The sequence below is a fragment of the Canis aureus genome, chromosome 10 (genome assembly GCF_053574225.1).
Source record: "Canis aureus isolate CA01 chromosome 10, VMU_Caureus_v.1.0, whole genome shotgun sequence".
Taxonomy (NCBI): Eukaryota; Metazoa; Chordata; class Mammalia; order Carnivora; family Canidae; genus Canis; species Canis aureus.
This window is the reverse complement of record NC_135620.1, coordinates 38,862,028-38,885,199: the sequence shown is the minus strand read 5'-3', so window position 1 is coordinate 38,885,199 and position 23,172 is coordinate 38,862,028. Positions and strand designations below refer to the sequence as shown.

General features: G+C 39.9%; 1 protein-coding gene across 13 annotated transcripts in view; it reads right to left on the bottom strand.

Annotated features, from left to right (window-relative positions):
• The window catches only part of CNTLN (centlein), a 316,659-nt gene that overhangs the window by 177,245 nt on the left and 116,242 nt on the right, over positions 1 to 23,172 (bottom strand). For all 13 annotated transcript variants that reach the window (XM_077912082.1, XM_077912073.1, XM_077912077.1 and 10 more), the window contains one exon: positions 4,454 to 4,612. In XM_077912082.1, coding sequence (XP_077768208.1) covers positions 4,454 to 4,612 — 159 coding nt within the window. The remainder of the gene's footprint in view (positions 1 to 4,453; positions 4,613 to 23,172) is intronic.

Sequence of the window (23,172 nt, the reverse complement as noted above, 5' to 3'; positions counted from 1 at the left end):
AAGTCGGATATCATTGTACACAACTCCTCAAGGTTCAATAATTTAACATTTACCAATCATTTCTCATTTGGCAGGCAAGTCCCCTTCAAACTTCATAATCCCCAAAAAAAAACAAAACAAAAAAAAAAAAAACTTCATAATCCCCTGTGCATTCTCAACATTTAATAACTTAAATAAGACTATCTTTATGAATGAACTAAGAGTAAATTATATACCATTAATATGTTGTTGCTGGCTTTTTCATAAAAGGAATTGTTTCCTGGCCCTGTGTGTGTGTCTATGTCTGCATATTCAATATTCTCTAACGAATACTAATAGTCTGAACTGACAACAAAGAGAGATGTTTATTGCAGCTTTATTTACAATAGTAATTTTTTTAAAATAATGGTAAAACATTTAAACAACATACATGATCAACACTAGGAGTATGGTTAAATAAATTATATTATTTCCAAAATAGGTATATATCAATATTGTTTTTAATATAAGGTGAAGTAAAAGATATTATTGTATCCACAGATATGTTAGTGTATTTTAAAAAACTGAAAGGAAATATTCAAAATGTTAATAGTATTTGCCTCTGGGAGATAGAATTATTAAAAAAGTTTTCTGTGTTTTTATGAATAAATATTTATGCATAGACTACCAAGGAAAAATTAATTATAATGTTTAATAACCAAGGCAAAACTTAAACAAAATATAAATAATCAAGGACTTCTGAATTGAGTGTAGTCGAGTATACAAATAAAATCTTATGAATGAATGACTATAAGGACCTAAAATAACTTTCCAATTAAAATACTACAGTGAGAATTTAAATTTCATAACGAGCATCAAGTTAAAAATCTGTTAAGTTTCCTACACCACACCCCTAAGAGGCAACTTTTGAAAAACAACTGAAAAGAAAAAGGAATTCTAAGCGGAAAGGAGGACAAGAAATAGACTAAACACAAAGGAAAGTAAGCCAAGTCTTTGAAGCAGCAGATGTCAGTTTGCTCTTTTTTTTCCCTGCCTCTATACTATTCATAAGCACAACATATTCCCATCACATCTCTCATTATCTAGAATGATTCTTAGATGGTCATAATCCTGGGGAAACGTGTATGTAAGTTTTCAAAAAGTATCCCAGGTCAAGGCTGAAGTTATGACAAGTTCTTCAAATTGGAGTGATAATCTCTACCTCTCCAAATTTAGTAAAGATTTTGACTAGGAAATTTATGGCTTGAGGTAGAGTTCATATAAGAAGAGTTTTAAGAAAATAATTTGTTTTACTTATGTCTTCTTATCTTCTCGGAATAAATATCACTGATACTACTTAAGGAGAGTCTCTTATCCCTAACCTCAGGCCCCAGTTATATACTTCTACAATTATAACATATTATTTTTACTCCTACTCGATTATCAGTGATCAACCAGGTTTTAACCTGTAAGAGGTAAATAATAAAGACAATAAAAAGGTTACCTATGCATATGACAGGAGGAAGAGCTTTCAGGCAGGGGAAGCAAGTGCAAAGACCTTGGGGTTGAAGAATACTTGGATGTTCAAGGGAAAAAGATAATTATGTGTGGCTGCAGTGGAGAGATTAAGGAGAAGAGAAGGCAAAGATGGTATTAGAAGGGCGATGCAGAGCCAGATCATGTATGGTCTCCGAGGCTGTAGTAAGAACTTAGGCTTTTACTTTCATGAGACAGGAAATCACTGGAAGGAGCTGAAGAAAGAGGATTTAATTTGACTAAGTTCTAGCAAGAACATCCAGGCATCTGTGTTGAGAATGGACTCAAAGGGGATAATGTCAGGAGCAAAGAAACAAAGTGGGGAAAGGCTGCAGTAATCCATGTAAAACATGATAGTGATTTGGACAGAATGGTGACAGCAAGGATGGTGAAGTAGAAGAATGTCAAACATACAATGAAGGCAGAGCATATAATAGCTTAGTTTTGAAGATGTGGTCTGAAATGCCTAAAGGCATCCAAGTTAAGAAATGTTAAGTAGACAATTACGTATACTGTTTCCTAAAGTTCAGGGAAGAGATCCAGAGTGGACAACCAAATTTGGGGGCTACCAGCATATGGACAGTTTTCATTTTAAAAGCTGAGGTGAGTAGATAAAATCACCTAGGGTGTGAATTTAAACACAGAAAAAAAGATTTGGACCTGAAACATTTTAACATTGAGGCAACATGGAGACTAGGAAAAGACTAGAAAGGAACAGAAAAGGAACAGCTAAAATGGAAGGAAGAAAGTGACACAACTACAGGTGCACTGCAAGCCAGGAGGGAAAGAAAACCATGTTGCTAATAAGTGAAATAAGATCAAGATTTATATATGATCAAAAAAAAAAAAAAAAAAAAAAGATTTATATATGATCATTACATTGGGCAATATGAGGGTCACAAATAATTCTGAGAAGAGAAATTTTAGCAGAGGGAAAGGGCAAACACTTGACTGGAGTTGGTTCAATAGAGAACAGGAGAGATGAACTGTGAGCCAATTTAGATCTTTCAAAGAATACTGCTGGAAAAGGAAAGAAACAGAAGGAAGGGAAGAAGAGGAATATAGTGAGGTCAAGATGCATGTTTTTGTTGCATTTTGTTCTTTCCCCCAGATCAGAGACACACTAGCTTATTTGTATGTGTTTAGAAATGGTCCAGAAGGGAAAAAATGATGCTATAGGAGAGATGGGGATCATTTTCTGTGGGCAAGTTTATTTTTTTATTATTTTTTTAAAGATTTTATTTATTCATGAGAATATACAGAGAGGAGAGAGAGAGGCAGAGACACAGGCAGAAGGAGAAGCAGGCTCCATGCAGGGAGACTGATGTGGGACTAGATCCCAGGTCTCCAGGATCATGCCCTGGGCTGAAGGCAGCGCTAAACCACTGAGCCATTTGGGCCATGTGGACAAGTTTATAACAAAAAGTTGGAGACATTAATAGTCACCAGATTAGACTGTAACTTCACACTATATGCATTCATGCTGGAGGATAAAGAGGAGCAGGAAGAGAGCCAGAGCTCTAGGTCATGGAAATATATCCAAGGCATATTACTTGAAAAAAAAAAGTTAAAGAACAGTAAGTAAAGCATAAGTTAATAAATATTAAAATTATAATATGCCTAGATTTGTGGTATGTGTGTATGTACACACACACACACACACACACACACACACAGAATATCTAATGCATGAAAATCTGGATGAATACCCCTGGGAAGGGGATGAAATGAGTTGGGGCAAGTGGAAGGGTATTTGACTCTGTTAGACTAGCACTATCAGGACTTCTACAGTATTATTTCAATATCTTTACCTGATGCCATTCATGTCCTGAGGGAAACTTGAGAGAATACAGAGTGAAAACCACTGTTCCAAAGCATTATTTAAAACTATGTGTTTAGAAATGTGTGAGTGGGTCAGTGGGTTGAGCATCCCACTCTTGATTTCAGCTCACATCATAATCGCATGGTCCTGGGATCAAACCCCAGGTGGAGCTCTGCACCCAGTGGAGTCCCCTTGTCTCCCACTGCCCCTCCCCCCACCTCCCTGCTTGCTCGCTCTATCAAATAAATCTTTATTTATTATTATTAATTGATTACTACTAATGTAAAAATGTTAATTATGGATATAGGTGTTTCATGGTCTTTTTTAAGGAGAAAAGTTAAATAGAAAAAACAACTTAGACTGCACTATTTAACCACTCTAAGCCTTGGATGCCTCAACTATTACAAGGGAATAAAATCAATCTTGTAAGATTGACCTATACAGAAAGTAAATTATTTCTATAAATAGCTTGGTACGCTACACAAAACATAAAGAATTCGATAAAGGTGTTTTCTTTTAACTACTAGCCATAATTATTGTTGCTGGGTCAGTCAGCATACCTAAATAGCAGGGTAAGCTTTCTTGAGAGGTTCTTAAAACAACTATAAAGTAAAATGACTACTTAAAAGAAACTCACAAAATAGAGAAAAATTCTTGGAAAATATTGATCCTAAAGACCTCATCAGCATATCCATTTGTGTTTGGGCAGATTTGCCAATAAAATAATGCAAAAATTCTATAATGAAAGACTGTTTTAGTTCACAAACTAGAATCATAATTGATGACTAATTTCTCATAATAGAAGGTTGAGTAATTCCATCCCCCAAGTCCTTTCTGGTTTGGGGGCTATGGCCAGGCTATGTTTTATAGTAGATATCAAAATTCCAATTTATAAAAACAATATCCTATGGAGTAAATTTGCATCTTTATTTTCAATATTTCAGCTTTAATGGCCATAAAAAAGTCACAAAATTTCAACAGTTACCAGATTGAATTATATTTCATTTTTAATTTTGAAGAACCATGTATAAAAGGAAACAATAAAGAAATGCCGAAATTGGGAAAAAATTGAATTCTATATATTTTTATAAGTTCATACATATAAATTTACATTTTTATGACAGAATAAAAGCATACTTTTTGATATGATATACTTTCAGCTGTATGAACATCTTCCTGATTCCTCAGTACTTTCTGTGTATCCATATTCAGAACCTGAAGCTGCTGGATCAGCTCCGCTTGCTGTGCTGTATGCACACTGTTCTGCTTGTACAGATTCTGCAGCTCTTGCAGCTCCTTTCTGTGCAAAGCAAGCAATAAATAGAGAGAGGCAGGAGTAAAGATCATCTCAGTGAAAATAATTGTATTCATCTAAGGCTATAGATCGTCTTCCAGTTTTTTCATCTATTGCTTTTTACTGCAGGCAAACATATTAATGAAAGAAATAACATATAAAGTATTTAATATTTATGACATAGACCTAGAAAGTATTGATAGAACAACTATGACTTTCAAAGCCGAATACTTATCAATTTTTTTTATAGCTTGATAGTAATAAAAACCTTGGATATACAGACATAGTACCACCTTCTTATTGAAAGTAAGTTACACTTCAGTTTCAAGAATTGATAAGTAAGTACTGATGCCAACAATAGTTATCAGTTTTGAATACTGGGTAAGTTGACCTTTCATTGTATTATACAGAACTTTAAATGTATTAAAAAGGACTCCACAAAGGCAAATTAAGTTTGAAACCAAAGTTCCTTAAAGCACCATTAGTTTGCAACCTCAGGGGTTTAGGTTGGGATTCCTATGACTCTTCTAATCCAGACTGAAGAAAAGATGAGGGGGGAAAAAGTCAGAAGGAAGGAGAGCAACACAAAGTGAAAACCCGTCCTTCTAACCCATCCAAGGTAAAATTGGTACAGAGGGGACAAAGAACTGGTTGTCATAGTGATGATGGCACTAAGGGCCCAGGAAAATCATACTTCTAGAATAAAGGTTTCCACAGTTCTGTGGTAGTGAATCCTGGGTGATACAGATCATATAAAACTGGAACATATTTTGTTTGTTCAACTTGAAGAGAAAACTGTTTATAGAGATACATATTTTTGTGTATCTCTTCATAACATAAAATACACTTCATAACATATACTCTGGAGACTGTATTTTTTAATGGAACTTTTTTTATTATTCATGATAGTCACACAGAGAGAGAGAGAGAAAGAGGCAGAGACACAGGCAGAGGGAGAAACAGGCTCCATGCACCAGGAGCCCGACGTGGGACTTGATCCCAGGTCTCCAGGATCGCACACTGGGCCAAAGGCAGGCGCTAAACCGCTGCACCACCCGGGATGTCTGCAAATAGTTGTTGAAGGTAGATGAAGATTAATAGGGGTTAAATGCTCTGCTTTTTAGAGGTTTAGAGTATCGTTTTCCAAATATAACAGCAACCCCTGTACCCATACAAATACCTGAGCATATACCCATCTGTCTCAATCCTTTTGGACCACTATAACAAAATATTGTACACTGGGTAGTCCACAAAAACAGAAATTTGTTTCTCAAAGTTCTGGAGACTGGAAGTTAAAGATCAGAGTGCCAAGTAAGGGCCTTCTTCTTGGTAGTAGGCTTCCTGTTGTATTTTTACATGGTAGACAGACATTAGGGAGCTATAGGAAGTCTCTCTTTATAAGAATACTAATCCCACTCATGAGTGCTCTATCCTCATGGCATCCTTCCTAATGCCATTACATTCCGTATTAGGATTTCAACATATTAATTTTGGGTGGATTCAAATATTCAGACTATAGCATCATCTTTCTGTAACTACTCAAAAAAAGCCAAAACTTGCAGTAAGTAACAGCCCAAAAATGGAAGCAGTGAAAGAAGAGAATCAATAATGGCACAATGTCTGCAGGATATGTAATACTCACAAGAGAAGGGGAGAAGAGACTCATAATAATACTGCTTACAGAGTACTCCATTTTTCAAAAATAACATTGTTAAAAATTATCAAAGAAAATAGGCAATAGATATATGATAAAATTCTATCAAAAGATATAGTCAAAAGATATGTTAGCCAGGAGACCTGAGTAAATGTTGAATTTAGAATGGGGACATGATGAGGATTAAAAACCACCATTTTGGGGGTGCGGGGCAAGATGGTGGAGGAGTAGGGACCCCAAGTCCCTGTCCCCACCAACTTACCTAGATAAATTTCAAATCATCCTGAAAACCTACAAATTCAACCTGAGATTTAAAGATTTATTCATGTATTCATGAGAGACACAGAGAGAGAGAGAGAGAGAGGCAGAGACACAGGCAAAGGGAGAAGCAGGCTCCATGCAGGGAGCCAGATGTGGTACTCAATCCCAGGTCTCCAGGACCAGGCTCTGGGCTGAAGGCGGTACTAAACCACTGAGACACCCGGGCTGCCTTGACCTGAGTTTTAATGAGAGAACAGCTGGAACACTACAGAGAGAAGAGTTTGCGCTTCTAACAAGGCAGGAAGGTGGAAAAAATAAAATAAAAAGAATCAAATAGGGGAGGGGACCCCCGAGGAGCCGGGCTAAGGCCAGGCGGCTAGAGCCTACAGGACGGGAGAAGCAGGAACTTTAAAAATTCGCACCGGATTCTTTCCGGAGGGAAAGGTGCTTAGCAGGGAAATTGAGCAGAACCGCAGGAGGGGCAGTGGAGCCTCCAGCCTCCCGGGGTCACTAACAGAGGACGTGCGCCCAGGGGAGAGTGCACCACAGACCGCGTTGGAGCTCAGTAAAGGGCTGGAGTGCGAAACGGGGGTGGGGTAGGGAGCTCAGGCAGGGGTTCGGATGGAGGGGGCTGCGCCCTGCTGCCTTCAGAAACCGCAGCCCAGGGAACACGATTCCAGCAGCGCAGGCCCTGGATCCCAAGGCGCCAAGGGACACAGCCCAGGATCTTGGGCTCCCCCGGGGACGGGCGGAGGAGGGGAGGGCCCAGGACAGCGAGACCTCTCCCGACACCAGGCGCTTCCAAGCTGTGCAAGTCAGTGCCCTCGCCCTGGGAGCATCCAGGCCGAGAGGACTGGGATATTGTGGTGGTTACTGCGGGAGCTGACTCCAGGGCTGGAGAGCTGGCTGCCGCCAGTGTTGCTGTTCCTCCTTCTCTCTCCTTATCCCTGGGAGGGGCAGGGCTGCCAGGGAACAGAGGCCTCACGGGGTAAACAGCTCCCACTGAGCCCGGCACCCAGCGAGAGGGGGAGGGGGGCAGCTCCCCCAGGTACACACACCTGAGAATCAGCACAGCAGGTCCCTCCCCCAGAAGACCAGCTGGAAGGACAGGGGAAGAGAAAGTGTTTAACCAGCAACACTGGAAAGCTCCAGAGAAAGTTGAGGAATTTATAGTATATAGAACTAGAGGGTACCCCTCCTTTTTTATTTTTTTCCTTCCTTTTTCCAGGACAACTCATTTTTAAATCACACTATAAATTTCCAATATTTTTTTCTCTTTTACCACGTTAACTACAATATTTTACCACCTCTTCATTTTTAAGATTCATCCTTTTTGACTTTCATATTTCTCCAATTACAGGTCCTAGATATATTTTCCACTTCTAGATTCCCTTCAACATACTCAACTTAATTTTAGGAGATATACAAGATATGTTTTTTGTTTTGTGTTGTGTTTTTTGTTTTCTCTGCCTCATTTTGTTCTACAATGGCAGAAGTTAATACCTTCTAAAACATGACCAGCATGCACCCAGAACCAAGTGGTATACCGTGCTGGTTCATTCTGTGAGATTCCTCATTCCCATTCTGCTGACCTCTTTTCTCTCATTTAAGTTTTGGTGGTCAATGTTGGGGACCTCTACAAGTATTTCTGGTTTATATAAATTTGGGACAGAGCATCTTCTAATCTACTTAATATACTCAGAAACAAGAGGATCATCCTCTACAACCCCTCAGGTACTCTACATTGTCCCTCCACTACAACTTCTTCACCACCACCATCTCCCAGTCCCTCAGTTATTTTCTTCTCCTTTTTCTTTTTTTTTTTTTTTTCTCTTCTTCTTTAGGATTCCTGGCCTTTATTTTTTACTACTTTGTTTTAAAATCTGTTTTCACCTTAGTGGTCCTTCTGTTTTATTTAGTTCTGATCTTTGTTTTCAATTTCTGGTCTCTGACCTCGGCAGAATCATTTAGGGGGAAATTTACTTAGGTCGTGGTTGATATTCTTGACACAGCCCACTTATACAGCCACTCTACACTGAAAAAAATGACTAGAAAGAACTCACCACAAAAGAAAGAATCAGAAACAGTACTCTGTGCCACAGACTTACAGAATTTGAATTACAATTCGATGTCAGAAAGCCAATTCAGAAGCACAATTATAAAGCTACTGATGGCTCTGGAAAAAGCATAAAGGATTCAAGAGACTTCATGACTGCAGAATTTAGATCTAATGAGGATGAAATTAAAAATCAATTGAATGAGATGCACCCCAAACTGGAGGTCCTAATGACAAGGGTTATTAATGAATGAGGTAGAAGAAAAAGTGAGTGACATAGAAGACAAGTTGATGGCAAGGAAGAAAGCTGAGGAAAAAAGAGAAAAAGAATTAAAAGACCATGAGAAAAGGTTAAGGGAAATAAATGATAGCCTCAGAAGGAAAAAATCTACAATTAAATGGAGTCCCAGAGGGTGCCAAGAGGACAAAGTACCAGAAAGCATATTTGAACAAATCTTAGCTGAGAACTTCCCTAATTTGGGGAGGGAAACAGGCATTCAGATCCAGGAGATAGAGAGGCCCCCCCCCCTAAAATCAATAAAACCTGTTCAACACCTCAACTTTTAATAGTGAAACTTGCAAATTCCAAAGATAAAGAGAAAATCCTTAAAGCAGCAAGAGACAAGAGATCCCTAACTTACATGGGGAGAAATATTAGATTAAAAGCAGACCTCTCCACAGACACCTGGCAGGCCAGAAAGGGCTGGCAGGATATATTCAGGGTCCTAAATAAGAACATGCAGCCAAGAATACTTTATCCAGCAAGGCTCTCATTCAGAATAGGAGAGATAAAGAGCTTCCAAGATAGGCAGAAACTGAATGAATATGTGACCATCAAACCAGCTCTGCAAGAAATATTAAGGGGAACCCTGTAAAAGAAAGAGGAAGCCCAAAGAAATCATCCACAAACACAGGGATTGAATAGGTATTATGATGACACTAAATTCATCTTTCAATAGTAACTCTGAACATGAATGGACTCAATGATCCCATCAAAAGATGCAAGGTTTCACACTGGATAAAAAAGCAAGACCCATCTATTTGCTGTCTACAAGAGACTCATTTTAGACAGGAGGACACCTACAGCCTGAAAATGAGAGGTTGGAGAACCATTTACCATTCAAATGGTCTTCAAAAGCAAGCTGGGGTAGCAATCCTCATATCAGATAAGTTAAAGTTTATCTCAAAGACTGTGGTAAGAGATGAAGAGAGCCACTATATCATACCTAAAGGGTCTATCCAACAAAAGGACCTAACGATCATGAATATTTATGCCCCGAATGTGGGAGCTGCCAAGTATATCAATTAATTAATAACCAAAGTAAAGACATACTTAGATAATAATTCACTAATACTGGGAGACTTCAACACAGCACTTTCTGCAAATGACAGATCTTCTATTCTAAACACAACATCTCCAAAGAAACAAGAGCTTTAAATGATACACTGGACCAGATGGATTTCACAGATGTATACAGAACTTTGCATCCGAACACAACTGAATACACATTCTTCTCAAGTGCACATGGAACTTTCTCCAGAAGAGACCACATACTGGGCCACAAATCCAGTCTCCTCAGATACCAAAAGACTGGGATTGTCCCCTGCATATTTTCAGACCATAATGTTTTGAAACTAGAACTCAATCATGAGAAGAAATTTGGAAGAAACTCAAACTCGTGGAGGTGAAAGAGCATCCTGCTAAAAGATGAAAGGGTCAACCAAGATATTAGAGAAGAATTAAAAAGATTCATGGAAACTAATGAAAATGAAGATACAACTGTTCAAATTCTTTGGGATACAGTAAAAGCAGTCCTGAGAGGGAAATACATCACAATACAAGCATCCCTCAAAATTGGAAAAAAAGTCAAATACACAAGCTAACTTTGCACCTAAAGGAACTGAAGAAAGAACAGCAAATAAAATCACACCAATGAGCAGCCTGGGTGGCTCGTGGTTTGGAACCAGCTTCAGCCCAGGGCCTAATCCTGGAGACCTAGGATCAAGTCCCACATCAAGCTCCCAGCATAGAGCCTGCTCTCCCTCTGCCTGTGTCTCTGCCTCTCTCTCTCTCTCTCTATCATAAATAAATTTTAAAAAAATAAAATAAAATATATTACAAAAAATGGGGCGCCTGGGTGGCTTAGCGGAGTGCCTGCGTTTGGCCCAGGGCATGATCCTGGAGTCCTGGGATCAGGTCCCACATTGGGCTCCCTGCATGGGGCCTGCTTCTCCCTCTGCCTGTGTCTCTGCCTTTCTCTTTCTCTCTCTCTCTCTCTCTCTCTCTCTCTGACCTCATGAATAAACAAATTAAAAAAATCTTTTAAAAAATAAATAAATAAACATTAAAAAATAAAAAGCACCATTTTTAGATAGAATGTGAAACATAGCAAATTTTCTTCTCCTCCCATATTAGAAGACATCTGTTATTTCTTAATGAGAAAATCAGTATTTGGCTTGCATTTAAGGGTCAAGTGGAACAAAATACATGTATTTTCAATCAGAAAAAAAAAAAAAAAAAAAACATACTTAAGGGATGCCTGTGTGGCTCAGTCAGTTAAGCGTCTGCCTTCAGCTCAGGTCATGATCCCAGGATTCTAGGATTGAGCCACACGTCAGTCTCCCTGCTCAGTGGGGTGTTTATTTCTTCCCTTTCCCTCTGTCCCTCCCCACTGCTCATGCTCTTTTTTTCTTTTTTTTTTAAGTATTTTTTAAAATTTCATCTATTTATTCATGAGAGACACAGAGAAAGAGAGAGGTAGAGACACAGGCAGAGGGAAAAGGAGGCTCCATGCAGGGTGCCCGACGTGGGACTCAATCCCAGGTTTCTAGGACCACAACCTGGGCCGAAGGCGGTGCTAAACTGCTGAGCCACCCAGGCTGCCTCGCTGAGCCACTCGGGCTGCCCTGGCTCTCCTTCTCTTATATAAATGAATAAAACATTTAAAAAGAAAAGAAAAAAAAACACACTCAGAAGTAAGGAAATGCTCATACTATGAGGCACCTGGGAATTAAAAATCAACTAAGGGAAGAGCATATCCCTGTCTCTCATCTAATGCTACATTCTGGGCATCCTCCCAGTAAGGGGAGTGGACATGATTTTACACTATTGAGGTAAATTTCTCCCGCTCTATCTTCCCACACCAACTTATGAAAAGTAGGTAAGATCAATGTACACCAATGTTGCAAATATGAAACATGGAACCTGACTGATATCAAAGTTAGCAATAAACAAAGCTTACAAAAGGCACACCTCTGGACCACTAGCAAACACTGAATTTGTGTAAATCCTTTCCTTATTTGGGGAATATAAAAAATAGTAAAAGGGATTAAAGGGGAAAGGAGAAAAAATGAGTGGGAAATATCAGGGAGGGAGACAGAACATGAGAGACTCCTAACTCTGGGAAACAAACTAGGGGTGGTGGAAGGGGAGGTGGGCGGGGGGGTGGGGGTGACTGGGTGACGGGCACTGAGGGGGCACTGGATGAGCACTGGGTGTTATTCTATATGTTGGCAAATTGAACACCAATAAAAAATAAATTAACAAAAAAAGAAGAAAAACAAATGGACTTATTAAAAGGAGGAGTACTAAGAATTAAGAAAAAAGAAATTTTATTGTACATACTTGGGAGAAAAGTATACCTCTGAGAAGTTACTGAAGAAATAAGAAGGAAGGTTTAGGAAAAATATGAAAAACAAACCATCACACCTCTCTGAATTATCAATACAAAGACAAGATATGAAGATGATCTAAATAAAGTCTCTGTGAAGGCAGGGAGTTTTTGTTCACTGCTATAAACAGCATATCTAAGACACTACCTGTCCCTTATTATATTTGTTAGGTACTAAACACATCCATCATACATATATTTTCAGATTCAGCCTACACCTGCCTCTTAGAATCTCATTTTCTTGCTCAATCTCAGCCTATGAACTACCCCTTCCACCTATGAAATTTATACAGCTCATCTGGCTTCATTGCTTGAAGTCAACCAGCTGCATGCCTAGTATGTTTGTGCCATTTCCAGGTTAGGATAAAATGCTACAACACAGGCATGGTATAAGCAACTTTTACCAATGGAAGACAAAACACAAGAAGAAACCAGATAGATAACTCTTTCTTTTACCATCTGATGGATTGCTCTAGAACATGGTTTCTCTCCTACAGCCCATCAGCGATCAACCTGGGTAGCAAATTCAGTGCACCTGCTGCTGTCTCTTCATGGCCCACCATGAAGCAGTAGCCAGCACAATAATGCATTTCCTTGAATCACTTTTTATCTTTGCCTGTCTCATTCTTCTTCTCTTACTCACTTTCCACTGGAATTGATTCTTCCAACTATGTATTCAGGACTTAATCCTTCCCTCAGGCTCTCTTGTCTAGGATATATGGGTTAAGACAGTTATTAAACGGATTGAATGAAAAGCATAACATAGATCGCTTAATGAAAAGATGCCATAATAGTATGAAAACACATAATGAGATCGAGTATAAGGAAAATTAAAATTACGGAAAATGAATTTAACCAGTAGGTTCAAACTCGAGAAGTTCCTGTAGGCACAGATGAAAAGGAGTAATGTGTGGCTTCAACTGAGACAGTGCTGAGAACCAACAACATTTTCTTCTATCTCAAGTAGAATGTTAAGTTTTGTTAAAAATACTGTATTCCTGATAGATAAATCCAGTGATCTTTCGGTTACAATGATGCTATCTAAGGGATTGAGTGAGCCATGGGATAAATTAGGAATACCCCCTTAGGGATCAAGCTTGATACCAAAGACTGACAGAGGGTTTCAGACAGCTCCTCTAGGTTATTTTGCAGTTACAAAATTTTTTTTGATGGCTTACAAAAACAAAGATTTACTGCTTGTTTACATTACAGGTGGCTTTTCACTATTCTAAGACCCACAATGCAGCAGCAGATTCCATTAAAAATATGCCACTCTGGTGGCAAAGGGCAAAAAGCAGAAGCAAATCGGGACTCCTGGTGGCTCAGTGGTCGGGTGCCTGCCTTCTGCTCAGGTCGTGATCCCGGAATCCGGGATCGAGTCCCACATGGGGCTCCCTGCGAGGAGCCTGCTTCTCCCTCTACCTGTCTCTGCCTCTCTCAGTCTGTGTTTCTCATGAATAAATAATTCTTAAAAAAAAAAAAAAAAAAAGGAAAGCAAGTAAAGGAATGACTTTTAAAACATTAGGACGTGGCATGTTACCTTCAGTCTTGTCCCACAGGCCAAAATAAATCACATGACTAAATCTGAGCCAATGGGGGAGAAAGAGAAAGCATAAACTAGCACCAGGGAAAGTCCCTGCTAAAAATGAGCCCCTAAAAGGAGTCAAAACTGTACAGGAATGAACATATCAAAAGTAAAAGGTTTAGTGATGAGCACTTAAGCAAAATGTAGGGCTAATCCTAAGCATCTTTGGTCACTGTGGTTATAGTTATATATCTTGAGATACAAAATCAGGGGGAGTTAAAACTGTTGAACGTTATGTTCTATTTTCAAAAGTTTACACAACAGGGTGTCAAAACAAACTAAAGATGAAATATAGATTTAAAAATTATGACATTGACCTCCAAAGTTTTTCATGCCATTTCTTTCTTAACTTTAGAGAGGGAGAGTTAGTGGTATTTATAGAGAAAAGATTTAATAATTCCCTCAATTTCACATCAGTGTCTTATTGTTCCATATATAACCAAGAAACTGGTTAACTTATTAAGAGAATATAGTCCCTTTTATGTAAAAACTACTATACAGCAGGGGGAGGGGCAAGATGGCGGAAGAGTAGGGTCCCCAAATCACCTGTCTCCACCAAATTACCTAGAAAACCTTCAAATTATCCTGAAAACCTATGAATTCGGCCTGAGAATTAAAGAGAGAACACCTGGAATGCTACGGTGAGAAGAGTTCGCGCATCTATCAAGGTAGGAAGAAGGGAAAAAAGAAATAAAGGAACAAAGGCCTCCAAGGGGGAGGGGCCCCGCGAGGAGCCGGGCTGAGGCCGGGGCGAGTGTCCCCAGGACAGGAGAGCCCCGTCCCGGAGAAGCAGGAGCTGCACCGACCTTCCCGGGCAGAAAGGGGCTCGCAGGGAGTAGGAGCAGGACCCAGGAGGGCGGGGATGCCCTCGGGCTCCCCGGGACAGTAACAGACACCTGCGCCCCAGGAGAGTGAGCCGAGCTCCCTAAGGGCTGCAGCGCGCACGGCGGGACCCGGAGCAGCTCGGAGGGGCTCGGGGGCGGCTCCGCGGAGGGGGCTGCGGGGCGGGAGCAGCTCAGAGGGGCTCGGGCGGAGGAAGAGGCTCCGCGGAGGGGGCTGCAGGGCGGGAGCAGCTCGGGGAGCTCGGGTGGAGGAAGAGGCTCCGTGCGGAGGGGGCTGCGCGGTTCCAGGAGCAGCTCTGACCGCGGAAGGAGCTGTGGGCCAGGAGCGCAAATCCAACAGTGTAGGCCCTGGAGCACAGGGCGCCGGGACACAGCCCAGGATCCGGCCTCCCCCCGGGACAGGCAGAGGCCGGGAGGGCCCAGGATAGCAAGGACGCGCCTGCCCCGAGCTGAGCAGATCAGAGGGCCTGCGCCGGAGCCTCCAGGCCCTGCAGACGGAGAGCTCCGGAGTTACTGCGGGGGCTGAATCCAGGTTTCCAGAGCTGGCCCCGCCACTGGAGCTGTTCCTCCTGGGGCCTCACGGGGTAAACAACCCCCACTGAGCCCTGCATCAGGCAGGGGCAGAGCAGCTCCCCCAAGTGCTAACACCTGAGAATCAGCACAACAGGCCCCTCCCCCAGAAGACCAGCTAGACGGACAATTTCCAGGGGAAGCCAAGGGACTTAAAGTATACAGAATCAGAAGATACTCCCCCGTGGTTCTTTTTTTTTTTTTTTTTTTTTTTTTGTCGTTTTGTTTCGTTTTTTGTTTCCTTCCCCCACCCCCTTTTTTTCCTTTCTTTCTTTTTCTTTCTTTTTTTTTCTTCCTTTTCTTTTTCTCTTTCTCTTTTCTTTCCTTTTTTCTCTCCTCTCTTTTTCTCCTTTTCCCAATACAACTTGCTTTTGGCACTCTGCACTGAGCAAAATGACTAGAAGGAAAACCTCACCTCAAAAGAAAGAATCAGAAACAGTCCTCTATCCCACAGAGTTACAAAATCTGGATTACAATTCAATATCAGAAAACCAATTCAGAAGCACTATTATACAGCTACTGGTGGCTCTAGAAAAAAGCATAAAGGACTCATGAGACTTCATGACTGCAGAATTTAGAGCTAATCAGGCAGAAATTAAAAATCAATTGAATGAGATGCAATCCAAACTAGAAGTCCTAACGACGAGGGTTAACGAGGTGGAAGTATGAGTGAGTGACATAGAAGACAAGTTGATAGCAAAGACGGAAACTGAGAAAAAAAGAGACAAACAATTAAAAGACCATGAAGATAGATTAAGGGAAATAAACGACAGCCTGAGGAAGAAAAACCTATGTTTAATTGGTGTTCCCGAGGGTGCTGAAAGGGCCAGAGGGCCAGAATATGTATTTGAACAAATTCTAGCTGAAAACTTTTCTAATCTGGGAAGGGAAAGAGGCTTTCAGATCCAGGAAATAGAGAGATCCCCCCCTAAAATCAGTAAAAACCGTTCAACACCTCGACATTTAATAGTGAAGCTTGCAAATTCCAAAGATAAAGAGGAGATCCTTAAAGCAGCAAGAGACAAGAAATCCCTGACTTTTATGGGGAGGAGTATTAGGATAACAGCAGACCTCTCCACAGAGACCTGGCAGGCCAGAAAGGGCTGGCAGGATATATTCAGAGTCCTAAATGAGAAGAACATGCAACCAAGAATACTTTATCCAGCAAGGCTCTCATTCAAAATGGAAGGAGAGATGAAGAGCTTCCAAGACAGGCAGCAATGAAAGAATATGTGACCTCCAAACCAGCTCTGCAAGAAATTATAAGGGGGACTCTTAAAATTCCCCTTTAAGAACAAGTTCAGTGGAACAATCCACAAAAACAAGGACTGAATAGATATCATGATGACACTAAACTCATATCTCTCAATAGTAACTCTGAACGTGAACGGGCTTAATGACCCCATCAAAAGGCGCAGGGTTTCAGACTGGATAAAAAAGCAGGACCCATCTAGTTGCTGTCTACAAGAGACTCATTTTAGACAGAAGGACACCTACAGCCTGAAAATAAAAGGTTGGAGAACCATTTACCATTCAAATGGTCCTCAAAAGAAAGCAAGAGTAGCCATCCTTATATCAGATAAACTAAAATTTACCCCAAAGACTGTAGTGAGAGATGAAGAGGGACACTATATCATACTTAAAGGATCTATCCAACAAGAGGACTTAACAATCCTCAATATATATGCCCCGAATGTGGGAGCTGCCAAATATATAAATCAATTATTAACCAATGTGAAGAAATACTTAGATAATAATACACTTATACTTGGTGACTTCAATCTAGATCTTTCTATATTTGATAGGTCTTCTAAGCACAACATCTCCAAAGAAACAAGAGCTTTAAATGATACACTAGACCAGATGGATTTCACAGATATCTACAGAACTTTACATCCAAACTCAACTGAATACACATTCTTCTCAAGTGCACATGGAACTTTCTCCAGAATAGACCACATACTGGGTCACAAATCGGGTCTGAACTGATACCAAAAGATTGGGATCGTCCCCTGCATATTCTCAGACCATAATGCCTTGAAATTAGAACTAAATCACAACAAGAAGTTTGGAAGGACCTCAAACACGTGGAGGTTAAGGACCATCCTGCTAAAAGATGAAAGGGTCAACCAGGAAATAAAGGAAGAATTAAAAAGATTCATGGAAACTAATGGGAATGAAGATACAACCGTTCAAAATCTTTGGGATGCAGCAAAAGCAGTCCTAAGGGGGAAATACATCACAATACAAGCATCCATTCAAAAACTGGAAAGAACTCAAATACAAAAGCTAACCTTACACATAAAGGAGCTAGAGAAAAAACAGCAGATAGTTCCTACACCCAGCAGAAGAAGAGAGTTAATAAAGATTCGAGCAGAACTCAACGAAATCGAGACCAGAAAAACTGTGGAACAGATCAACAGAACCAGGAGTTGGTTCTTTGAAAGAATTAATAAGATAGATAAACCATTAGCCAGCCTTATTTAAAAGAAGAGAGAGAAGATTCAAATTAATAAAATCATGAATGAGAAAGGAGAGATCACTACCAACACCAAGGAAATACAAACGATTTTAAGAACATATTATGAACAGCTATACGCCAATAAATTAGGCAATCTAGAAGAAATGGACGCATTCCTGGAAAGCCACAAACTACCAAAACTGGAACAGGAAGAAATAGAAAACCTGAACAGGCCAATAACCAGGGAGGAAATTGAAGCAGTTATCAAAAACCTCCCAAGACACAAGAGTCCAGGGCCAGATGGCTTCCCAGGGGAATTCTATCAAACGTTTAAAGAAGAAATCATACCTATTTCCTAAAGCTGTTGGGAAAGATAGAAAGAGATGGAGTACTTCCAAATTCGTTTTATGAGGCCAGCATCACCTTAATTCCAAAACCAGACAAAGACCCCACTAAAAAGGAGAATTATAGACCAATATCCCTGATGAACATGGATGCAAAAATTCTCAACAAGATACTGGCCAATCGATCCAACAGTACACTAAGAAAATTATTCACCATGACCAAGTAGGATTTATCCCCAGGACACAAGGCTGGTTCAACACCCGTAAAACAATCAATGTGATTCATCATATCAGCAAGAGAAAAACCAAGAAACCGTATGATCCTCTCATTAGATGCAGAGAAAGCATTTGACAAAATACAGCATCCATTTCTGATCAAAACTCTTCAGAGTGTAGGGATAAAGGGAACATTCCTCAACATCTTAAAAGCCATCTACGAAAAGCCCACAGCAAATATCATTCTCAATGGGGAAGCACTGGGAGACCTTCTCCTAAGATCAGGAACAAGACAGGGACGTCCACTCTCACCACTGCTATTCAACATAGTACTGGAAGTCCTGGCCTCAGCAATCCGACAACAAAAGGACATTAAAGGCATTCAAATTGGCAAAGAAGAAGTCAAACTCTCTCTCTTCGCCGATGACTTGATACTCTACATAGAAAACCTTAAATTCTCCACCCCAAGATTGCTAGAACTCATACAGCAATACGGTAGCGTGGCAGGATACAAAATCAATGCCCAGAAATCAGTGGCATTTCTATACACTAACAATGAGACTGAAGAACGAGAAATGAAGGAGTCAATCCCATTTACAATTGCACCCAAAAGCATAAGATACCTAGGAATAAACCTAACCAAAGATGTAAAGGATCTATACCCACAAAACTATAGAACATTTCTGAAAGAAATTGAGGAAGACACAAAGAGATGGAAAAATATTCCATGCTCATGGATTGGCAGAATTAATATTGTGAAAATGTCAATGTTACCCAGGGCAATTTACACGTTTAATGCAATCCCTATCAAAATACCATGGACTTTCTTCAGAGAGTTACAACAAATTATTTTAAGATTTGTGTGGCATCAGAAAAGACCCCGAATAGCCAGGGGAATTTTAAAAAAGAAAACCATATCTGGGGAATCACAATGCCAGATTTCAGGTTGTACTACAAAGCTGTGGTCATCAAGACAGTGTGGTACTGGCACAAAAACAGACACATAGATCAATGGAACAGAATAGAGAACCCAGAAGTGGACCCTGAACTTTATGGTCAACTAATATTCGATAAAGGAGGAAAGACTATCCATTGGAAGAAAGACCGTCTCTTCAATCAATGAATGGTGCTGGGAAAATTGGACATCCACATGCAGAAGAATGAAACTAGACCACTCTCTTGCACCATACACAAAGATAAACTCAAAATGGATGAAAGATCTAAATGTGAAACAAGACTCCATCAAACTCCTAGAGGAGAACACAGGCAACACCCTTTTTGAACTCGGCCACAGTAACTTCTTGCAAGATACATCCACGAAGGCAAAAGAAACAAAAGCAAAAAGAACTATTGGGACTTCATCAAGATAAGAAGCTTTTGCACAGCAAAGGATACAGTCAACAAAACTAAAAGACAACCTACAGAATGGGAGAAGATATTTGCAAATGACCTATCAGATAAAGGGCTAGTTTCCAAGATGTATAAAGAACTTATTAAACTCAACACCAAAGAAACCAACAATCCAATCATGGAATGGGCAAAAGACATGAACAGAAATCTCACAGAGGAAGACATAGACATGGCCAACATGCACATGAAAAAACGCTCTGCATCACTTGCCATCAGGGAAATACAAATCAAAACCACAATGAGATACCACCTCACACCAGTGAGAATGGGGAAAATTAACAAGGCAGGAAACAACAAATGTTGGAGAGGATGCGGAGAAAAGGGAACCCTCTTGCACTGTTGGTGGAAATGTGAACTGGTGCAGCCACTCTGGAAAACTGTGTGGAGGTTCCTCAACGAGTTAAAAATAGACCTGCCCTACAACCCAGCAATTGCACTGTTGGGGATTTACCCCAAAGATACAAATGCAATGAAACGCCGGGACACCTGCACCCCGATGTTTCTAGCAGCAATGGCCACAATAGCCAAACTGTGGAAGGAGCCTCGGTGTCCATCGAAAGATGAGTGGATAAAGAAGATGTGGTTTATGTATACAATGGAATATTACTCAGCTATTAGAAATGACAAATACCCACCATTTGCTTCAACGTGGATGGAACTGGAGGGTATTATGCTGAGTGAAGTAAGTCAGTCGGAGAAGGACAAACATTATATGTTCTCATTCATGTGGGGAATATAAATAATAGTGAAAGGGAATATAAGGGAAAGGAGAAGAAATATGTGGGAAATATCAGAAAGGGAGACAGAACGTAAAGACTGCTAACTCTGGGAAACAAAGTAGGGGTGGTAGAAGGGGAGCAGGGCAGGGGGTGGGAGTGAATGGGTGACGGGCACTGGGGGTTATTCTGTATGTTGGTAAATTGAACACCAATAAAAAATAAATTAAAAAAATAATAAAAAAGAAAAATAAATAAAAATAAAAATAAAAATAAAAACTACTATCCACCTAATCTTCAACCTATAAATATAAATTCAGAAAAATTTAGAATGATTCTCACATTTTAAAAATAATTCATATGTATCAATATACCAAATAATCATGTACTTATTTTGTTATCATAAAAATGTAAACAAAAATAAAGAACAGCAACACTAATTTCAGAAGAATTTGAATAAAAAAAAAGAAGAATTCGAATCCAAGGCAAAAAAAATTACATGCAAAAAAGTAAAAAGTAAAATTCACAGTAAAAAGAATGAACTGTGAACACTTTACCCATCAAAGCAAAGCACATCAAACAAGTACAGCAAAAATTATAAGTAATAAAAGGAAAATCCGTTGGAAACTATATGGGAAGGAACTATTCCAATTAAAAGTAACAAAAACATGAAATATCTAGGAAGAAATTTAACAAGAAATGTCAAAACCCATTAGAAACATAAAACATCTAAGGATACAAAGGTACTGAAAGAATGGAATGGCATACATCCTCTGGGACAGGAAGACTGGCATCATAAGATGTCAATTCTTTTCAGGTTTACATGTAAATTTGATGCTGTAATAAAGTATCAAATAAGAAATAAGCATGTTCATTCTTAAGTTTATACCAAAAATTTAATAAGCAATAAATGCCAAGAGAACTCTGAAGAGCGGTAATGGAAAACATACCACACACTCCCCAGTGTTCACCATCTCTATCCTGTTCTCTAGTACTGTAGTCTAAGAGGCGGACCTCTACTGACTGCATTATCCTGGCCCCTTGTTCTCTGCCTCTGACTGAATTTGATTAGTTGGAGTGCTGGTTGGTGATTACATAGAGTAAAAGAGAAAAAAGGCTGGGCAGCCCGGGTGGCTCCATGGTTTAGCACCGCCTTCAGCTAGGGCATGATCCTGGAGATGGGGGATCTAGTCCCATGTTGGGCTCCCCGCAGAGAGTCTGTTTCTCCCTCTGCCTCTGTCTCTGCCTCTCTCTGTGTCTCTCATTAATAAATAAATAAACTCTTTTAAAAAAGAGAGGGTGGGGGGGAATCCCTGGGTGGCTCAGCGGTTTAGCGCCTGCCTTTGGCCCAGGGCGCGATCCTGGGGTCTCCGGATCGAGTCCCATGTTGGGCTCCCGGCATGGAGCCTGCATCTCCCTCTGCCTGTGTCTCTGCCTCTCTCTCTCTCTCTCATGAATAAATAAATGAATAAATAAATAAAATCTTTAAAAAAGAGAGAGAGAGAGAGAGAGAGAGAAAAGGTCAAGATACTTCTTTTCCTGGCTCCCTCTTTGTTGAGCAGTGTCAAAAAGATACTTCTACTGGGCAGCCTCTCTCCCAGGATAGATTTTTTCACAGAGATCTGGTAACAGTTCTCTCCTTAATCCTTCTAGGCTGGGGCCAGTAATGATTTCCAGTTGTTGATAATCTAAATCTCAATATGGAAAGAACTGACATCTTTATCATACTGAGCCTTCTAAACGGTGAACTTTCTATATCCCTACATATATTAGACCTTTTATTTCTGTCAATAATGTTTTCCAGTCCTCTGGAAAGGGTAATACACATCTTTCATTATGCATACTCTTCATATTTTTACTCATATTGTAAATTATCTTATTTCCATGTATTAAATAAGTCCATTTCCTAACTGTGGCTATAATTTGAAGACAAAATTATTATGTTATCTTACAGAAATAATTAACATTTGCTTCTGCTAAGTCCCTGGGTTCACTGGCAGTCCAGGTAATTAATCCAATTTCTGGACTCTGATGATATTTCTAACCCAGATTATGACTATACTGTTTAGACTTTTTTGTTGCTATTATTTTCTATAGGAGATTTGCAAGTAATTTCTAAGAAAAATTCCCAATTAATAACAGCCCACAGCCATGTAGTTTAGCTCACCCACCATGTAGCCATTTAGCACATACTCGATGTAATTATAGAATCACTACCTATTCAGGCAAAAATTTTAGTTTGGAAACTTAATTGGCTAGCACTTTTATGTAAGTTCTAAGTAGACCCTAAGATTTTCTATATGCATTATAGACATGTAACTTATTATATATGTGTCTATATACTTATTTATACTCTAACTCAGAGTAAAAAATCATTTGAGGTAGTTCATAACAATGTTGTATATCACAGTGGGTGACATGAATATTCAATAAATATGCAAAATATTATGAATTTTAAAGAAATAAACCCATAAAAATACAAGCCTAGGTCAACTCTGTCATATACCAATAAGGAAAAAATGTATTCAAATAAGAAAGTGCCTAGAACACTCCTCAGGACCCGCGGTGAGTTTTCGGGGGGACGTGGGGCCATGTCCAGGCTGATAGGAGCCCCCGGCCTCCTGAGGACCTGCTGTGAGGCTTCCAGAGGATGTGAGGCATAGTCCACAGTGACAGGAGACCCAGCGTCCTCAGGACCTGCTGACTATGACTCAGGAACACGTGGGGCCACATCCGCACTCACAGGAGCTCGGCTTCCTCAGGACCCCCTGGAGGA